The sequence below is a fragment of the Pseudonaja textilis genome, chromosome 2 (genome assembly GCF_049901715.1).
Source record: "Pseudonaja textilis isolate UNSWEBS1 chromosome 2, rPseTex1.2, whole genome shotgun sequence".
Taxonomy (NCBI): domain Eukaryota; kingdom Metazoa; phylum Chordata; class Lepidosauria; order Squamata; family Elapidae; genus Pseudonaja; species Pseudonaja textilis.
In genome coordinates, this window is record NC_141991.1 from 59,745,758 (window position 1) to 59,766,162 (window position 20,405).

At 38.5% G+C, this 20,405-nt stretch overlaps 1 protein-coding gene across 1 annotated transcript in view; it reads right to left on the bottom strand.

The window, feature by feature from the left end:
- SEMA3G (semaphorin 3G) overlaps positions 1-20,405 on the bottom strand; it is a 92,502-nt gene that overhangs the window by 32,773 nt on the left and 39,324 nt on the right. The window contains exons 3-4 of the mRNA XM_087924027.1: positions 14,910-14,972; positions 3,247-3,366 (exon numbers count right to left, since the gene is read on the bottom strand). Of these exons, the coding sequence (XP_087780153.1) occupies positions 3,247-3,366; positions 14,910-14,972 (183 nt within the window). The remainder of the gene's footprint in view (positions 1-3,246; positions 3,367-14,909; positions 14,973-20,405) is intronic.

Genomic DNA, 20,405 nt, shown 5'->3' on the forward strand with positions numbered 1-20,405 from the left:
TTTGATTTTATTTATATTAGTCCTTTACAGAGTTAGACTGGACACTTTAACTGAGTTTGAGAGAATGCAAAATTTTATTAATATCTTATTACACCAAAGGTTTTGTAATTTATGTATATATAGAAGAATGGTGTTATGTACGTACACACACACACACACACACACACACACACACACACACACAGATAACCATACATTTTTCAATCTCTTTTCTAAGAGATTGAGTTAATAATAGATATAGATATCAAACAAACAGAATGATTTAGTCCTTCTGGTTGCAAGAATTTTGAACAATGTGATCAATAGGTGCAAATTACAGAGAGTAGATTGTTATTTTCTACAATACTGCTTCCAGACCCAGGCATTTGTAAGTACGTAAGCAAAGAGGTACAAGCGGTTTCACAAGGCAGTGAAAAAAATCAAGATAGTCAAGTCTGCTTGTCATCTCAACTTTTTGATCTATTCACCACCACCACCACTACCCCACCCCCCCAAAATCCCTAATGACTAGTTCAGGGAACATAATCAGTTACAAAGTATCAAAATAGCAGGTGGATGTGTAGGCTCTCTCTCAGCAGGTGATTTCTACTTTTATCTCATTCCTGAGCAGGTGTGTATAGGCCAAAGGTCCAGATGGCAACCATCCACCATTTTTGTTTTTATAAAAAAAGATTATGGGGCCTGTTTGGGATCCAAAAAGGCATTTTTGAAAACGAAGACAGCACTGGAGACTGTTGTTTCATTTTAGAGCGGACTTATTTCCTAATTTAAAAGATGTCTTTAAAAATGTGAGAACCCACAGGGGAGGCAGGAAGGTTTAGCAGCCTCCATAATGGATCTCACAGTTCCAAAGGAATCCATCCTTGGAAGCTACAGTACTTGTAGCTCATATCCCAGATATCCTATATGCGCCAATATTTGTGCTGTCCCTCCAACTCAAGACAGATGGCTTAATAGTAATGTAGACCATTATACAGTTGCAATTTCACTGCTTTTATAGGTTGTTAGTGCTCGTGATGTTGCATAGGTTGGGTTATGAAACATCTGCAGGAAAACAATCGAGCTCATAGAGCATCAAGAACTCCTCTTTTTTTAAACCTATCCCCATCTAACATTATTTCTGCTCTCTCCTTGGAAATACATCTAGGAGTCAATGAACATGTTCAAATGGAATATAAATGGGGTTTAATTTGTTTTTTTTTTTTTAAAAAAAAAAAGACAGCAGACAGAAAAACAGGCAGAGGAAGAAAGCTGTATAAGTAGGAGTTAGATATGAATGTAGTAGTACACTGATATGCTTGGCAGCTTAATATATCCTACATTCATTTCTTAGAATGCTGAGAAGGCTGGACAAATTCCACAATGGCAGTTATGTTTAGTTGCAACAACAAGCAGGCTAAGTGCACTGAACTGATAAGTCAAGGGTCTTTTCCTATCTGAGAAGCATAAGCACATAAATCAATCTTTCTGAATTTAATACAATATAAGACATTTAACACAAAGAATTGCAAGTTGTTGTCTGCATTTATTCCTTCCTGGAATTGGAAGTATCACTGTTTAATCTTTCTGCATTAAGTGAGTAGACCAGTTCACATATAAGAAAAGATCTGTTAAATCAACCAAAGCCTTGTCCAGTCTTTATGATTTCAATAGATATCTGTCAACTAACAGTAACAAGATGCTAGTCTGATTAAATCTCTCTCTGATCCAAAAGAGATTTTTTCCCTTTTATTTGCAAAACTGTAGTTTACTGGATTTAATACACTGAATTGCTTTGAATATAACAGCACATTATAGTTTAGTATTTTATAACAATGATCCTCGCCTCCCCTCAGGCTGGCATTCTTCTCTCTGCAATATTGTTGCATTCATTTACATGTTTGTGTAACTAAAACTTAATGAGTCAAGAAAACCAGAAGAATTATAATTATTCTTAACCATGATTAAAGAAAGTGAATACATTTCAGTTCAGAAGTTGAGTTTTTTTTTTATCGCTATTAAGGCCAGCCACAATACTACCCCTTTGTCTGAAACTAATAGGCAACTGTTGCCCATTATTGAAGCTGCCTTGGAAATGGGAAGGGAAGGGAAGTACAAGGGAGCTGATGGGGGAAACCAGGTGGGATGTAATGGTTGAATCCTTGGAATGGGACTGGAAGGGCATGGGTTCAAGTCTCACTCAACTGGGATACCATGGGGCAATCCCTGCTTCTCAGTCTTGTAAGGATCAATGAGGGAAGCCCAGGGGTGGGATTCTACCAGTTCGTACCTGTTCGCTAAAACCAGTTGTTAACTTTCTAAGCAGTTTGGAGAACCCATTGTTAGAAGAAATTACTGGCCTAATCCTGTAAGGAAGGCAAGAAGGAAACATTCTGGTGTTGCTTACAGAAACTGCCTCTTATTACATTCTTGGCAGGACTAGACTTTCTGTCTCAGGAACTTCTCTGGAGTTTTTTTTCCCTCCTTTGCTGGAACTTAGCTTGTATGGAGTGACCATTCAAAGTTACAATGGCACTGAAAAAAGTGACCTATGACCATTTTTCACACTTACGACTGTTGCAGCATCCCCACAGTCATGAGAGGCCAGGAGAGGAGATGCGTGCCTCGATGTGAGTGATATTGAGTTGGCCACACCCAGTCAATAACATGACCACCAAGCCATGTCCACCCAGTCACATGACCATCAAGCCACGCCTACCACCTAAGCCACACCCACAGAACCAATTGTTAAAAATTTTGAATCCCACCCCTGGGGAAGCCCCCTCCACAAGGAGCCCACCTTTATTTCTATAGCAATGGGGGTGGATGCTATAAATATAAAAATGAATAAAATAAAAGAGTACCATTTTCCACAAGAGAAAGAAGGGCTCACCAACAAATCTTCCTTCTTCTCCTTTATTTGCTTTATATCCTACTTTTATTTTTTGCAACTCATCCTTCTTCTCCTATTTGCCATTTTCCAATCTTTCTGTGAGATGAGTTGGACTCAGAATGACTGACCAAAAGTCAACCAAGTTCAATAAATAAGGGAGGTGTAGAATTCGGGGTCTGCATAAGGTTTCTAATCCAGCTTCTTAGCTACTAAACCAAATTGGCTTCCCCCAGTTTAAAAAAAAAAAGATTGACTCAAGACTGACCCACCCCAGGAGAGGTATTGTTGGTCACAATTGCTTTTAACAGAAAAGGGTCTCGATCCTTCACTACAGTACTTATATGGTCTACTTCAGGTGCACATCATCTCCTTACCTCTCCCCTGTGTCCCACGTAGATGAAAGCACAGACGGGATGAAAAGCTCCAGTCCCGCAAGCTAAGAGATGAGTCCGGTTTAAAGGATAAAGAACTCGGATATAGTTTGCACACTCCGTCTGGAAAAGAAATAGCAACTGATATTTGCAATGCTTTCCATGTTCTACATTTCTATGAAATAACTTCATCTGGATGGTTACAGCTAGGTATTATGATTATGTTGAGAAAAGGATGACCCAGTTAGAAGGAGGGTGGATTTCTGGTTCAAGCAATAAAGTATCATGAAAAGATACAGAGTTATTGAGAACCAAGCTCTGTAGCTTTGGTTTCTGAACACTGAATTTGGCTAGTCTTTTTCACCCATTCTCCATGCCTTGGGATACCTTTCCCATAGAGATTGAGGAAAGCACCTACAATTTAATCATTCAATCTATCCCAGGAGGAAGGCATGTTGCGATGGTTAGGTCATCTGGTCAACACATGGCTTAGTATGTTTTCTTCTGCTTCTATACAACTGTAAAACCATTAGTTCATTTATTACTTTCAGATGAGTTTTCTTGTTTTATGATGGTTTTGATTGTTAGCAGTGAAAAGCCTTTGGGAATGAGCAGTTTATTAAATAAATAATCAAAACAGTAAAGTGATATATTGAGCATAATGAGCCGAATAGCGTTTTCCTCTTGCCAAAGACTAATGTTATTTTAGATCCAATATCTATATTGAAGTACAGAGAACAAATCCTTCTCATATTTCAAATTTTCACATGTCATTCCCCAGGGTCATAAAAATCTTTCTTCTTGTTGAGATCGTATCACCAACTATCACTGTATTGCTTTTGATCAAACAGTAGACTTTTCTTGTGACTTCCAAAATGGATCACAAATTCCTGTATATCTGGAGGTTGTTAGGTACATTACAGTCCTCCTCCCACGTTCCTGTCACTGAACCAATGACGATCTTTCCTCACCTCAGGCCGCCTGGGTGACTGATGTGACTGAAACCATTCATAAGTCAGGAAGTGAGGTTGTCATATTGCCTTGTGCAGTGATATCCTGTATTAGCCTAAGTACACACAATGTAACACTGCTGTTAAATCAGGAGAAAACAGGAAGAAAGTACCACAATGGGTCTAAAAATAGCATTTTCATTTAGAAATTCAAAGGGGCATCTTGACAGAACCTTATCCAGAAAATTAAGTCTAGCCCTGCCATAGTTCACAAGCATGTCCAGTGGAGGAAGAGAGGAGGAGACAGACAGACGGACGGATGGACAGACAGACAGACAGATTCCTGCTTCCCAGTCTTTATTTTTCAAACTGTATTCCTGTTCTCAGAAATGTTCATAGGGACATACAGAATGCGTCAGCCTCCATCATTTGGTGACCACCATATAACCTCCCCCGTCTTTATATGTTTTAATTTTTAAAAGTTTTAATTTAATTTTTAATTTAGTTTAATTTAGTCTAGTTTAGTTTTAATTTAAAACTAAATAGGAAGCCAAACCAAGGCAAAGCACAGTGCCAGTCTCTAACATCAGATTCATTTGTAGGATTGATATGGGGTCATCAAAGATCCCATTGTGATGACAACATTTTGAAGGATTAGTTCTTTTTCTGGTAAATGAGGTGTAATGGGACACACATAATCCTGCTTGTGGCTGGATATGGTAGGTTTGTTTGGATGGGAAAACCCCTCCATACAGTCCCCTCCCATACCTCACGGGGAGGGGGGGTAATTGGTGCTACATTTCCCTGAGAACAGATGAAAGGCAACCACTTTTCTTGCTTTCTTCCTTTTCTGTAGCTTAATCAATCAGGGAGATGTTAGAATCCTTTCAGAAAGAGAGAACCCGCGTCTTTCTAAAATAATTATAGAAAACAAAGGATAAAGAGTGGGGAGAAAGGAAACAAGAAGTTTCTCATGGGACCTCAGCTACTTCTCTATCAGCAAAACCCCCAGATGTTACGGTACTAATCCCATATCTAGTCTGACTGTTCCCTAGATGGCTATTGTCCTTATATCTCCAATGCAATTCCTGGATTGAAGTTCTGACTTCCTGGATTTGATCCCAAGAAGTGATGCTCTCATGATCAGAGGACAAATGGCAGAGAGAATGGAGCTGTCCCTTCCTTTTTTTAAAACCTACCTGAAAGGAGAATCTGTTTGATTCTTGCACATTTTGGACATTTATATCCATATTCCTGGACTGATAGACTCCGGAATTGCTTTCAGATTTCAGCATCTGTATCCCTTGAAATCACTGCCAGGTTTAGATCTGGTGAGGCATTAAGCTATATAAAGCTTGGAGGCCCCTTGTTAAAAATGTAAAGTAAAAGGCCTCACAAAGGGGCCTATCGAAACAGGACTTTGGGTCACCACAAAAAAAATTATAATTATATATAGTTATATAATATATATTGTTTAATAATATGGCATTCAAAATGAAAAATATAATTTATTTTCAAATGAACATATTTACTGTTAACATATTTATCATTTGGCTGGCTTGATATCTCTCATAACTCATAATGAAGTGCAACATGCCCGAGAAACAATACTTAAAATGTAACTTCTAAAAACAAAAAGAAAATTATCAAATATGTTGTGACATCCTAAGTTGTAGCTTGTTTGCCTTACGTCTGAATCCAGCACTTCTTAAAAGAGATTCTCCCATTCACTTTTGGGTTCTTTGTAATTGGCCATATTTCCCCAGAACCTGCCAAGGGGGCCATTTGGTGAAGATACTTGCTCTATTCTCAAAATCTCCAATGTGCCCCCAATTTAAAAGGATTGTCTATTCCTGATTGTAATTACTAGGAAGTTGACTTACAGTAATCAAATGCTACTTTAAACTCCAACAGTTATAATAAAATTGTTGGCAGACATCCTCAAAAGGTAGCAATCTTCCAATCAAAGAGGACTTTAGGAAGATCTGTTTCCAAAGACAGTAAGAGACTCACTGATTAAAGAGAGAAAAAGAATATATATGATTTAATTGTTTGCTTTGTTTCCTATGGCAACGAGTTTGTCCAGCAAGTTTCACAGAAAAATGGGGATCTGGATGTCTGAGCTCCATGCTCACAATTTAACAGCTGTAGTACACAAGTTCAAAAACACATTTTCAAAGCAAAAGTTGATGAAAAGAGTTCTTCTGTTTTAGGAATGAAAAGAACCTGGATTCTGTGACAGCCATGATCCCTACATGCTAGTTTCCAAGAACCAAGATGATGGGAGATTGTAGATCAGAATCCTCCATGCAGAACAGAATACCAATGAAGCCTGCACACTTGACACTGACTAAGCCAACTTGGTCCTACAGACATACGGCAATATATAACAATTTGAGGCCCGTGAACAGACATAATGGGAGTTGACATAAAACATTCATCTCCAGGGTCCAGCAATCCAAAAAGCCATCTTGGGCTTTTTCCTCTGTTCTAAGTGTCTTATGGAAATTTAGGGAAATTTGAAATGAATTGGCTAAGGCCCCTAAATAAGAAAACAACTGACTTATAAGCAACCACTCTGTAATGCTCCAAACGAGATCAGCCTTCCTCAACAGGGTATCCTGCAGTGCAGAGGTGGCATTCAGCAGGTTCTGACCAGTTCTAGAGAACCGGTAGCAGAAATTTTGAGTCGTTTGGAGAACCGGCAAATACCACCTCTGACTGGAGATTTTACAGTACCCTTCCCCTGCCACGCCCACCAAGCCACGCCCACAGAACCGGTAGTAAAAAAAATTGAATCCCACCACTGCTGCAGTTGCAATAAACTACAACAGTTCAAGCCAGAAGACTGCCAGCTGTGCTGAATGGGGATTATGGGAGTTGTAAACCAATGTATGCATGCAATACTAGCTTGGTTGAGACTCCATAGAACAGTGAGGCACGTAATTGTCCCATCTCTCTCTGTGTGTCTCTCCCTCCCTCCCTCTCTCTCTCAACAAGACCTCTTCACGACTTCTTAATCCATTTTGCTTTTTCCACCCAAAGGGAAAATTAATACCAATAAAGAGGATATTAAAATCAGAGCACGGGCCTTAGATTCAGTTTTGCCTGCAAATTCCAGTTAAGATGTAGAGAGGAGGGTGGGGGGGGGGGTATTACTGGTAGGGAGACAATTACAGGAAGTGAAAGAGACACACAACCTTCATCAAGCCAAAACCAGTCATTTAAAAAGGAAGCTTAGTTCCATAGCAGAATGACAAACAACCACTCACAAGCCTGTCGTGGATTAATTGTTGACTTTTCCGGAGCAGAAGTCATTGGCAGATAAGCAGAAAGAAGCCATGGGGTCTCTTGGAGGCACCACCAGATCCGAATGGCCATCACCCATAACAAACTGCATGTATACTGCTACAGAAACCCAAGGCCTTACCCTCCCTTTCTCACGCTCCTTTTTCCCTCTGCATCAAATCATCAAACAGGACATGTCATACCCCATCTCTCATTTCTAATTTGAACATGCCCCTTAAAAAAAAAAAGTCCCTGGGTATTTCCAACAAACTAAGTAGTAGGCTGCTCTTTTAACACTCTTTTAACACAAAACCAGGCATTAGTTCGTACATACGTAAGACTACCCACTCAGGGGCTATATTAAAATGGGAAATCTGATTGATGTCACGTGCTTTCATGATAAGCTCATGATGTGTTTAAAGACTGAAGTTAAAGGTGCTCATAATACATCAATTTAATCGCTAAACCAAGTGTCCTCGACTTATAACCACATTGGAGTCCAAAATTTCTGTTGTTAAATGAGACATTTGTTAAGAGAGTTTTGCCCCATTTTACAACCTTTCTTACCAAAGTTGCTAAGTGAAGTTGATAAGTTAGTAACACGGTTGTTAAGTGAATCTGGCCTCCCCATTGATTTTGCTTGTCAAAAGGTCATAAAAGAGGATCCCATGACCTTGGGACACAGCAATGATCTGTTCTGACCCAAACCTGGTCCCAAGAGAGCAAACACAAGACAAAGACAGCAGTATAACCTTTTTATGTTTTAGCTAGGAATCCTGTTTCTTCACACATAAAAGGCTGCTTCCAACTAATTAGCTCCAATAAAAAAGAGCCTTGCAAAGTTTTTTCAAGTCTGACAAAAAAAAACAACAGATAAGAAACAGTTTATAAAAGTCTTCAAATACCAACTGTAATGTCCACAAGGCTGAGTTCAAAACTCTTTTGCCTTCTGCAAAGAAGGTTAGTTTCACATCTGGCTTTTATCTTCTTGAAGGAGGGGCCATTACCTTGCAGCCTTATTCCCGAGTCGCCCATGCTGTTGCAACTGTTCTTTCTTCTGAGCAATCCTTTGTGCACGCACACTTGGCACAGGCTCCTCGGGAACCTCCTCATCACCGCTGCCAGCCCCCACAATCTCTGAAGGCAGCAGCCCACTCCCTAATGGTCCTGGCCCCTCATCTGAGTCCCCGCTATCCTCAGCCATCTGCACCTGCTACTGGCTAACCACAGCACAGTCATAGTCAGTTATCAAGCATCTGAATTTTGATCCCCTGATCATGGGAGTGCTACAAAGATCGTAACTGTGAAAAACAGTCATAAATCACGTTTATCAGTGCTGTGATAACTTTGACAGTCACTAATGAACTGCTGTAAGTTGAGGACTACCCATATAACCCAAGAATAGCCTTTCACTCCAAAAGCCTTGAACGCGGAGCCTAGAAACCTGCAGAAGTTGCCACCAAACTGCAATTTTTAACAAGATAGGAGAACAAAAAAAATAAAATATCTCAGAAAAAAGCAATCATATCCACTACGCAGGTAGTTCTTGACTTACAACCACAATCTGGACCAGTTTCTGTTGCTAAGCAAGTTGGTTGTTAAATGAGTCATGCCTGATTTTACACCCTTTTTTTGGCTATGGTTTTTAAGCGAATCACTTTGTTATGTGAATCAGGTGGGTTAAGAAAATCCAGCTTCCCCCACTGAGTTTGTTTGTCGGAAGCCAGGCAGGAAGGTTGCAAAGGGAAATCACAGGATTCCTGGGGGACACTGCAATCATTGTAAATACATGCCAGTTGCCTAGCGCTCAAATTTTGATCACAGGACTCTGGAGCTGCTATAACAGGATGACACATTTTGAAAGGACCTTGGAGGTCTTCTGATCCAAGCCCCTGCTCAGGCAGGAAACCCTATATCATTTCAGACAAATGGTTGCCCAGTCTCTTCTGAAAGATTTCTAGTATTGAAGCATTCATGAGCCGTGGTGGCGCAGTGGTTAGAATGCAGTACTGCAGGCTACTTCTGCTGATTGCCAACTGCCTGCAGTTTGGCAGTTTGATTCTCACCAGGCTCAAGGTTGACTCGGCCTTCCAACCTTCTGAGGTGGGTAAAATGAGGACCGATTGTTGGGGGCAATATGCTGGCTCTGTAAAACTACTTAGAGAGGCCTGTAAAGCACTGTGAAGTGGTATATAACTCTAAATGCTACTGCTTTTCACAATTCCTGGTGGCAAGTTGTTCCACTGATTAATTGTCAGGAAATTCCTCCTTAATTCTACTGGTAAGTTGCTTCTCTCCTTGGTTCGTTTCCATCCCTTGCTTCTTGTCCTGCCTTCATGCGCTTTGGAGTATAGGCCGACCCCCTCTTCTTTGTGGCAGCCCCTCAAATATTGGAAGACTGCTATCATGTCATCGTGTCATCTTTTTCATTAAATTAGACATACGCTGTGATGGTTGTAAATAGGAGGACGGGTTGTAAGTCAGTATTGTAACTCCAAATGGTTGCTAAATGAATGACTGTAAGTCAAAGGCCACCTGTACTTAATTTTAATTAAATATAAATCAATGAAATCTTACTTTTACTTTTGAATATGCTCTCCCATCATTCTGCCTCTCAAACTCTGTGGTGCCTCCAGTTGGGGAAGAATTCTATATATCCATCCAAATTGGATCTAATTCATCTCTGTCGTATTTATTTGGACAGAGATCCTTACAATTCAGGCATGTCCAACACGTGGCCAGCACGCAGCCCTGGGCTGCTAGTAATGCAGTCCCATAAGATTGTAAACTTTCAACATTATTATGTGATTGTTTTAGCAATATTTATATACATTAACTCTATTGTATACTTTATATATGTGGCCCAAAGACAATTCCCCTTCACTTAATGCAGCCCTGGCAAGCCAAAAAGCTTGACACCCATGTTGTAATTCATCTTATAATACCATCAATTATTCCTTTGTTAGTCTTAGAGCCAATAATGACATTGCTGGTGCTGCTAATTACCTTCATATATTTTTCCTGCTCAAGAGATTGAGGAAAATTGAGCAAAAGCAGCCCAGACACTTTGAAACAGGCAGCGTTCCCCAGTTTAGCATGTTCCAGGCACATGAGCAATTCCCATAATTCCCAAAAGGCACAATTCCGGGCCCTGATGACTCGGGATTCTGGAATTGTACTCCTAAAGACATCTGGCCGGGCATGAGATTGAAGAAGGCAGAGCTACAGTAATTCCCAAGTTTCTCATAAGAAAAAGCTTATTCAAAAACAAAATTATCTCATTTCCAAAATATAATTTGCCCTTCAAGTGATTATTTTCTGCCTTGTTATTCTTCTTCAGTTTCCAAAGAAGAGTCATTTATTTGAATTCTTTTATAGCCTGATAATCAATTCCATATTTTCAGCTTTCAACTTTTTGCTTTGAGGATCTTACCAGAATAAACAGTGGATAGAGATTTGTGTTTCATATCAGGTTAATGCCTTTTAATCCGAAAATGTTGTTCTTTCAACGAACAATAAACAGGCATAATATTTGTTATCATATATGTAATAGCAGAAAAAGATGGCACTATTAAAAATGTTTTGTATTAAATTATCCTGGTCTGGATGGCAAAAGTGCAGAAAACACATATTTTAAAACATTTTAAATTTTATTTTATGATTTTATCATATCAGGCTTTTATTTTATTTTTCTTTCAATACCTTAGGAACTGTGATTTAGCACAAATTTGCAGGTTTAATATGCTGGATTTAGGACTATATTTATGAAATTTGAAATTAATATCTTACAGAATGATGTTTTTGTTAGATTATTTTGCTATCTTTTTAAATTTATCACATTTGAAAATCCTAGACATGGAAAAATAAAAAATGAGTGCAATTATTCCTTGGATTTCTAACCCATCTTTTTGTCAAGAGCTCAAGGTTCTTACACTGGGATTGCCTTTCAATTTATCCTAATAGTAGCCATCCTCTGAGAATGATTGGATTGACAGAGAATGGGACCAATAAATATTTGTAGCTCAGGGTTGAGCCATGGAGTCCTTGGTGCTCTCTGAGCTTGATTATTTTCTTACTAGCATTAATGATGTTATCTAGTCATTAATGAAATCTCTGCAAGAAAACCGAGAGCGTCAAGGAGTCCAATGACAAAGAATGACTGCCACAACCTAAACCAACAGGGTTCCATGGCTAAAGATGGACATAACCTGAATCTCCTTGGTGCTGGTCGCATCTATTAAACACACTGGCTGTCTTTTTCATGTCCCATTATGATTTAGGAATCCAGAAATTCAAGATCCCAGCTTCAAAGAGTTCCCTATTCCTTAGACTAGGCTACAAACGAGATTACAATTATAGATATTGTAAAATAAAATAAAGACACCTGCGTATACACCACCATATCTAACGGCAAGGGATTATGTGAATTATAACTCAAAACATCTGGAAAGCATCAAGTTGACTGGCCTGAACTAATTATTTTCCTGCATCCAACTCTCCCCCCCATGAATTAGTTTCCTTCTTCTTTCCTCCTTCCTCCTTCCTTCTCCCCCTTCCTTCTACTACTACTGTTATTTTTCTATGACATGGAGAGTTCTAATGAATCTGTCGACTATGATTAACCTGTTTCCATTTTGCTGATTTGTGGTGTTTAGAAAACCCTTCTAACTCTCAGACTTTTAAATATACTTCAGGAGACACTTCTTTTCTTCAGCCAAGATGGCACTTGAATTCAGTGTGGAAAACAATCCATCTTATTAATTCATCTTCTTTTCTCTTTATGCAATAGACTGTTTCACAAATCTTAAAGCAGAGAAGATGTACAAAGTGCTTACAAACATATCCACCTATTGATGAACTGAAAGTCCAAATAGCTGAGCAACAGTACCTAAGTAAAAAGGGAGAAATTTAAAATAATCTCTTTGAACAATTGTTTAGAAAACAAATTGACATTTCCTATTAAGTTGTTTATATAATATTTGTCTGCGATCATACAACCAAATTATGATGAATAATCTATATGATTGTTAAAAGGCAATTGAAATGTAAAACCAGATAGCATTAAACTCTAATAGCAACAAAATGCAGAATAGCCTGGAATTACAAATGCAGATTAATTGTGTTCTTTCCCCCTCCTCACAATATCTGGCACCAAAATGCCCCTGCTGAAATAAGCTGTGTCTCACCTCCTACAGGGGACGGATCAGAGCAAGAGCTTGCAACAGGAGAATTGTTCCATTCCTTCTCCTACCCCAAGAGAGGCAAGAAGCCAAGTTCTTTTTTCACTGTTATCAAATCCACTACCAACACTCAGTTCTTCAGCTCCATCCATTGAACAGCACTGGATATAAATATGGATAACTAAAAATAAGAGTTCCTTGAAAAAGTAAAAATCCAGCAATCCTTAATGACTCTTGGTGTGTATTACGTAAGGCTTCATTTTATAAAAGTGGAAAGACTATAAGCTAAACCTAGAATGTGTCTGGCAACAAACGTTATAGGACCTCTAAGTCACAGTCTAAAAATGTACTGGGGAACTGGACATATTTTCCACTTTTATTATTCTAACAATGCTTTTAACCAACAAGGAGGATAGTGAAGACAAGGCATTTTAACTCAATTACATTAGTGAGTCTTTAATAGCTGGTGTATTCTATAAGTGTAATCATTGCTTCTATTGATCTATTCCTTCTGGATAACATTGGTCAAGTTCTCATGTATCCTATTAAAAGCAGAAATGCTGGGAAAAGAATACTTTTTTTCTGTAGCTAAAAGAATGGGTTTTTTTTGCATTTTGGGTTTGTAAAAGCAAAGAATGAGCATTTTAAGACTCCCTTCAAAGCCTGCAGCTTTTTTTTTTTTTTTGCAGACTTCAAAATAAATACCATAAGGCTGAAGGGAGTAACACTCACTCTTGGGAACCATTACAGTGAGATAGACTGTAAACAAAAGATCCCAGGGCCCTTATAGACCCCATTTTTCTCCCCCCCCCCTTGTCTCAGATTATTGTTCACATGATGTAGAAGCAAAGAATAGGCACTATGTAGTAAAAAGATCTATAGTGAATCTACCACCAAAATGCAATCCAGTAGACAATTTGATGCGTCCCAAGAATGTGCTTTACAATCAATACCTAATCAGTTCTGACTTCCCCTATCTGCAAGGAAGATGGAATTTCAGCAATAAGTACCCCAAACTTCAAAGGTGTAGAGTACAGTACCCCAAGGAATAACATCAGAATCAAGGGGGGAGCTCAAACTGATGACACAAGAGCACAGAACAAATATAAACTAAATGTAAACCACTCCAAGTTTGATTGCAGGAAGTACGATTTTTGCAGAGTGATCAATGTCTGGAACTCACTACCTGATTCTGTTGTCACTTGCTCAAAAATCCTTTACCCTCAAAATAACCTCTACTGACCTCACCCCATTCCTAAGAGGTCTGTAAGGGGTGTGCATAAGTGGCACAATCGTGTCTCCCGTTCCCTGTCCTATTTTCCCCAATTATTAGTTCCTATTTCTTGTATTTAAACTTATGTTTGTTCTTGTTTCTGCTATATTGTAAGCTCTTGACTAAATAAACAAACAAACAAACAAACAAACATTGTACTAATGCCTTTACCCTGTGGTGCTGGAGGAAAAGCTGAGAATACCCTAGCCCACGAAAAGAACAGATCGTTCAATATTGGATTAAGTAAGATTCGACAACTCCCTAGAAACACTAATAATGGAGCTATGCTATTTTGAGCGTATAATACAAAGGTTACTGGAGAAGATGCTAATGTTTTGGAAAACTGAAGCAATCCACCGGGAAGCAAAGAAAAGACAAGAGTGTTAGATGCTATCTCTGATGACACAAGAATAAGTTTAAAAAAAACTCAAAAGAGAAGTTAATATCAGATAATCTTAGAAAAATAGTGATCACCAAATCATACAGAGTATCCAATAATGGCCCTGTGAGAGTCAGGCAGAACTAACCAGGAATAGGAGTTGAGCTCAAAGCATTAAAAGTGTATTCCACACTATTTATGCACAAGGGATGTGGTGGCCTAGCAATTCAAACGCTGGATTTGTGGACCAGAACTCGACAGTTTGAGACCCAAGTACCATCAGATGAAAAATGCCATAGGACACAGCATATACCAAGTCATGTTTGCGCTTAGGTTGGTACAAATGAGGAAATAGATTCCTAATCTCCTCCTTCCTCGTGGAGTGTAATTTCCTTAAGTTAGGGCAGGGAGTGATGTTCAACCATGGATGAATCCTTTGGGTAGAAGGACTGAATGAAACTTTTGAAAAAGATAATCCAATAAGTTCAAGGTGACCACAGACATTTTCAGAAACTGCAAATTCATTTCAAATATATCACAGAGTAGAGATGAAATTTAGCAAATGTTGAAATTTTACAAGCAACAAAATGACCTACCGCTAAGTCCTTTCCTTTCTGGAAGCATTCCTCTTTCTGCCCAGGAAGAGGTGGCCAGTAAATCTGTAAAAGAAAACAAACTTGAGCTCAAATCAATTGAAAAACATGTCTTAGGGACTGGGGAATCTTCTGAGTCAGAAGAGTAGTTTCAATTCAGTAAATCCCAAGTTTCAAGATCTGTTTTCTAAGATATATTTTGGAAATATCACAAATCTTTGTAAAGTTGGTTCCAGTTATCAGGAATAAAATATTATCTCTCCCAGAGATAATATTATCAAATTTACTTATCTCCCCGCTCCGCACTGCACAGATCTTTCTCAGTGTTAAGGCCACAAGCAGCCAAGTAAACAGATGGAGCAGCACTTTGGACTGAACATTTTTGGATTCAACAAAGAACCCTCAACTCTGAACTGACATAGAAAAAATAGTTTCTCTCTGCAGAAGAAGGAGCAAATTAAGAAATAATCATAACTCTAAAATGAGTATAATGTTTATGTTATGTAACAAATGCCAAATGCAGTTGAAAGCATTAAGCAAATAAAGAAATGAGACAAGGGGAAAACCACCTCAGTCATTAAAATGAGTAGTTCAAATAAATTCATAAAGACGAGTGGACAATTGATAAATGGTTGAACCAAGCAAAAATAAGAACGGAACTCATGAGATACAACAACAATGAAGTGATGGTAGAATTTAAACAAAACAGCAGAAGGGACGAAAGAATAACTCAGAATAAACTTAAATACAAAATAATCAAGCATTATAAATCATATATAGTGACTATCAAAAAAAATCTTAGCAAATTAGCTCTAAACAAAAAGAGAAATAAAGAAGAAAATAATCAGTGAAAGGAAAAGAGAATAACACATATTCACCAGGGAAGAAAATATTCCACCTCAATTTTCTGCTGGACATGATCCCATCTCTCTCATGCCACCAGTTGCAAAATCATACTAGTAGATTACAAGCAGCCAAAAAAAAATCTAGATTCTTTCCAAAAGTAGAAAGCCAGCTTTTAAAACTCTCTCATGCTTCTATTGTGGGTTCTATTCTATTGTATTCATGTTCCTCCTGAAGTTTTTTTTTTTTTAATTGGCAGATTGACTGCCCACCATCTACTATGCTCCCTGCCTCCAGGTTCACATTTCACACTCACTCAACCAGCAGTAATAGATTCCTGAAAGTGGTTATGATTTGCAACTGGTGCAGACAAAACAAAGGAAAGCAGGTTGGCTTTCTATGCACTGGCTATGGGTTGCAAGTTGAGGGAGTCGTGCCTGGCAAGGCTCAGAAGCAACGTTAAGGGTTTCTCAAGGATGACGAAGGGAAAGCAAGGGCAACGGAAGGCTAAGAAAATGGACCACAAATTAGATCATTCATAAGAAACGTTAGAATTAGCAAAAGTGAAAACTAGATAATGAAACTAGAAGACATCTGGTACAAATGGATAAACAATAGAAACCAGCGAGTAAATAAATAAGGAAGGAATGCTATAAAGAGGTAAAAGTAATAACCAGATATATGAAGTAAGCATTAGAATAATATTTGATATATAAGCACCTCTAATTAATGTGTAATGTGTATAGTGTTTTTTTGTTTTTAACAAAATGTTTTGTATTTTATATTTTGTATTTATCTTTTTAATATTTAATAAAGATTTTGTTTAATAAAAAAAGACACTAAAAGACATGAAAAAAGTGAAAGTTCGTGTGATGCCTTCTTTGGATGCTTCCCCAGATGTTAGTTCAGACAAGGAAGAGCAGGATCCAGGGTTGTTGGTGGAGATGCGGAGGAACATTTGAAGACTGCCAGAGGCTGAGCCAGGAGAGGAGGGGTTGAGCAAAGTGGAGCAATTGGACAAGCAACTGGTTGAGCTAGGGACAGGAGAGGCACATTTGCAGCTGGGAAGCCCAGAGGCTTCAGATAGAGAAGGCACACAGCTGTAGCTGGTCAGTGGAGATCAGGAAGTATTTCCTCCTCCTCCTCCCAATCCAAGAGCACATAGGGCTGAGAGGAGGCAGGTACAATAAAGATCAGCCAGGCTATATGCGAGGCGGCAGCCTTGCCCTTCTTGATAGGGCAGGAAGCATGAAGCAGCTATTTAGTTATGCAAGTGGATTGTAATGATGCTGGGAACAATGTGCCCATTTCCTTGGTGTGGGTCCTTAGCCTTTGTGATTCTTGTCTTGACTCTCCAACTGGATTCTGTACCTTGAACTTCGGATCATGCCTCTGGCACTCTGGACTCGACTTTGCCTGGTGGATTTGCCTTGCCTTTGAGCTGTGGAGTGGTACTGGCTTCTGTTGAATAGCCTGTTGAACTCATTGGGGGTGTTCTGGTGTTGGTGAAGGAAACTGCTCGGGAATACTAATTTAGGTTTGGAAGCCCTAATAAAGACCTAACGTACGTACGTACATCTGTCTGTCTGTCTGTCTGTCTGAGAGAAACAGAGAGAGACAGAGACAGAGACAGAGACACAGAGACACATAGAGAGAGGGGGGAGGGAGGGAGGGAGGGCAGGACAGCACAGTTCAATGTTAAAAATAGAACTGAATTTTATTATGCTGCTTGGAATTAATCTATTCATCTATCTACTCTGAGAAAATGAACTTAAGAGGCTATCTCAATATTTCAAATATAAAGGAGTCTCTGGGATTGTTTTATCTGAAAGAAAAACATAGTAATTACGTTATTGAGCTGTAGTTTCATGACACAAGAGAGAATTAAGATAAAATCTTAAATAAGGGACTTCTGATTAACCCTAACCTGCCTCTACAACTTGGCACTTTTATCCCTACTTGTTTATGCAAGCCAAGACCTGATTTATAAAGTTTGTTTTACTGGTGGATGGGCTGGCAGAGAATTGTAGAGAAACATTCATTTTTAAAAAGAAGTGTAGAGGAGTAAATGTTGACTTTTAATTTCTCTTTTGTGTGGTCTCACACCCTCAGGAACTTAGCTATGCATAAATGAAATTGCTATTCTAAAAAACTTAACAGTTTACAATTGGCTAGGATTTCATCCAAATCCAGGGGTGCTCAAAATCTTCCTTTCAAAACGGCCGTAAGAAGCCAAGCTGTATAATTCAGGAGAATAAATTTGCCCTTGTCCCATAGAATATACCAGACAAGCGGGTCTCAATGTCTTTTATTAATAAAATACCAACAGGGATGGACTCCTGTAGGTTAGTAGGGTAAGCAATACAAATGCCTGAAGGCTATTTAAAATGAAAACCATAATTTTGGCTTTCAGCTGCCGTATTTTAAAAACCAAAGCACCAAAAACGGAAGTGATCAACATCAATGAATGATAGTGTATGACTCCATTTAGGCACCCAAGTATATGTCACAACTAGTGCAACATTTGAGCAGAATACTCCAGGATGCATCATAAGATCATGATAGAATTGATCTAAAGGGAAAAATGAACATTTTTCAATGGATAACTCTATAAAACCATTTCAGAAGTACTCCTCATCTTATTGGTGATCCTTCCTGCTTTAAAACCCATGTTGTTTTGGATGTCCTTCCTTTCCATATAAAAACTGAAGAGAAGACAAACACATCCCTGGCTGGGGCCATTTAGCTGAAAGTCAAAATAGTATCTGATTAAATGCAACTATAGATTATAACTCTTTATTCCTTACATGCTGGATTCCTACTTTTTTCAAAGCTGTTAATGAAGACTTCCTCTATACTGTAGACCAACCTCTATAACTTTCCATTTGGCATGGCTAATGATGATACTGGATTAAAGAAAGCAGAACTAATTCAAAGACATATGTAGCTGCACACTCAGAGGTTATCTATTTCATTTTCTCTTCTCCCAAACATCCATACACATAAATCTCTTCCGTCTAGATTCAGTACACACAGATATAACATAGTCCATAACTTGATGTTTCTACTGTTGTCACTGCATCTATTATATTTTTCAGATTAATGAAATCACTTTTCTTTTATTGACTGATTCGGTACGACCAGATTTAGGCAGTTTGTTTATTTATTTATTTATTTAGCATATGGCACATGTTAGCCAGGGATCACCAAGGTGGCTGGCTGCCTCTGTGAAAGGAATTTTTTTGTGCAGTTTCGTCTTTACCCACGGGATGCCTGAATGCCAGTAGGCATTCGGGGGAGGCTCCTTTCTTGTCCTTGCGTGGTTTATTCACTCATGGGAATCGAACTGCCAAACAGCCGACCTCAGTGGTGCACAGGCCCAGTGTCTTACCACATGAGCCACCGCCGCCCCCTTAGGCAAAGTAACTTTATATTACATCTTTACATGGATTGGAGGAAATGTTTGTGACTCATGTGGGCCAGGCAGAGACCAATGATACAAAGAAGACAGGCTTCAATAGGAAACCCTATCTAGACTAAACCCATTACATTAGTTGCAGAAAATATTTAAACGTATGTTCCATTCATATAAGTTCTGTGCATTTGCAGTGATCCCACAAAGAACAAATGGGACACAGTCCATAAATTACCTTGAAGTTTCAGCCTTATGGATTTGCAAATAGCTTCCACTGAATATACATCTTTGCACAAATGGGATCAAGCAATTCTCTTCAACATGCATGATTTAAAGAATACAATGTTGGCCACACCAAAAGAGGAAAAAAAAAATGGATTTAATTACTCATTGGTCAGATTCCCTCTAGATGGTCTTGATTTTTTTTCTTTATAGGCTTATGAAAATGTTAATGGCCTATCTCACAGAATTAATGAACAAAGAAACAGAACAATTACCATTAAGAAATTTGCACAATACTTGTACTAAAAATTCCTAACCTGTCAGATCTCATTTCCTATCTCAATTTATACTAAGGTTGACCTAGCCGTTGATTTACTCATTTAACATTATGGCAGAAATCCTTTTGTAAACTTCTATAAATTACTCAAAACCTGATTGTGTCTCAGCTTCCCATGCTTTCAATTATTTTAATTGCAATATAATCTCTTTTGGGCTGTATGTTTTGCAAAACCCTCATCCATCTATCCAATCTGGTGTCACATTTCTGGCTTCTATTTAATAAAGTTCGCTCTACTCTTGACTCTAGCAGAACTTAGGTCTGACGTTGCAGAGCTCCTTCTGTCCATCTCAAGTTTCAACTTCTATGGAAGAAAAGCTCCTCTATGGATGATTTAATATCCTGATCTAAAACTACTGGAAAGTGTTTGGTCATGCTAGAGCAACATTCAATGAGCACATTTAAAACCACACACAGAGACAAATAGAAGTCAATATGCAAGACGGTGAAATAGCCACAATGGAGGAATGGTTGCTAAAAATAACAGAATTAAAATAGAAGACAAAATTGACCTGTTTGACTAGAGAAAGACAAATAATCATATTTAGTGATTGGAAAACCCTTTATGGACTTTTTGTAAAAGAATGGGAAAATGAACTTTTGATTAGAAGGCGTAGACTTTGGAAAGCAGGAAATTATGATGTAAACTTAGAGAGAGAGAACAAAATATAAAAGAATTTAT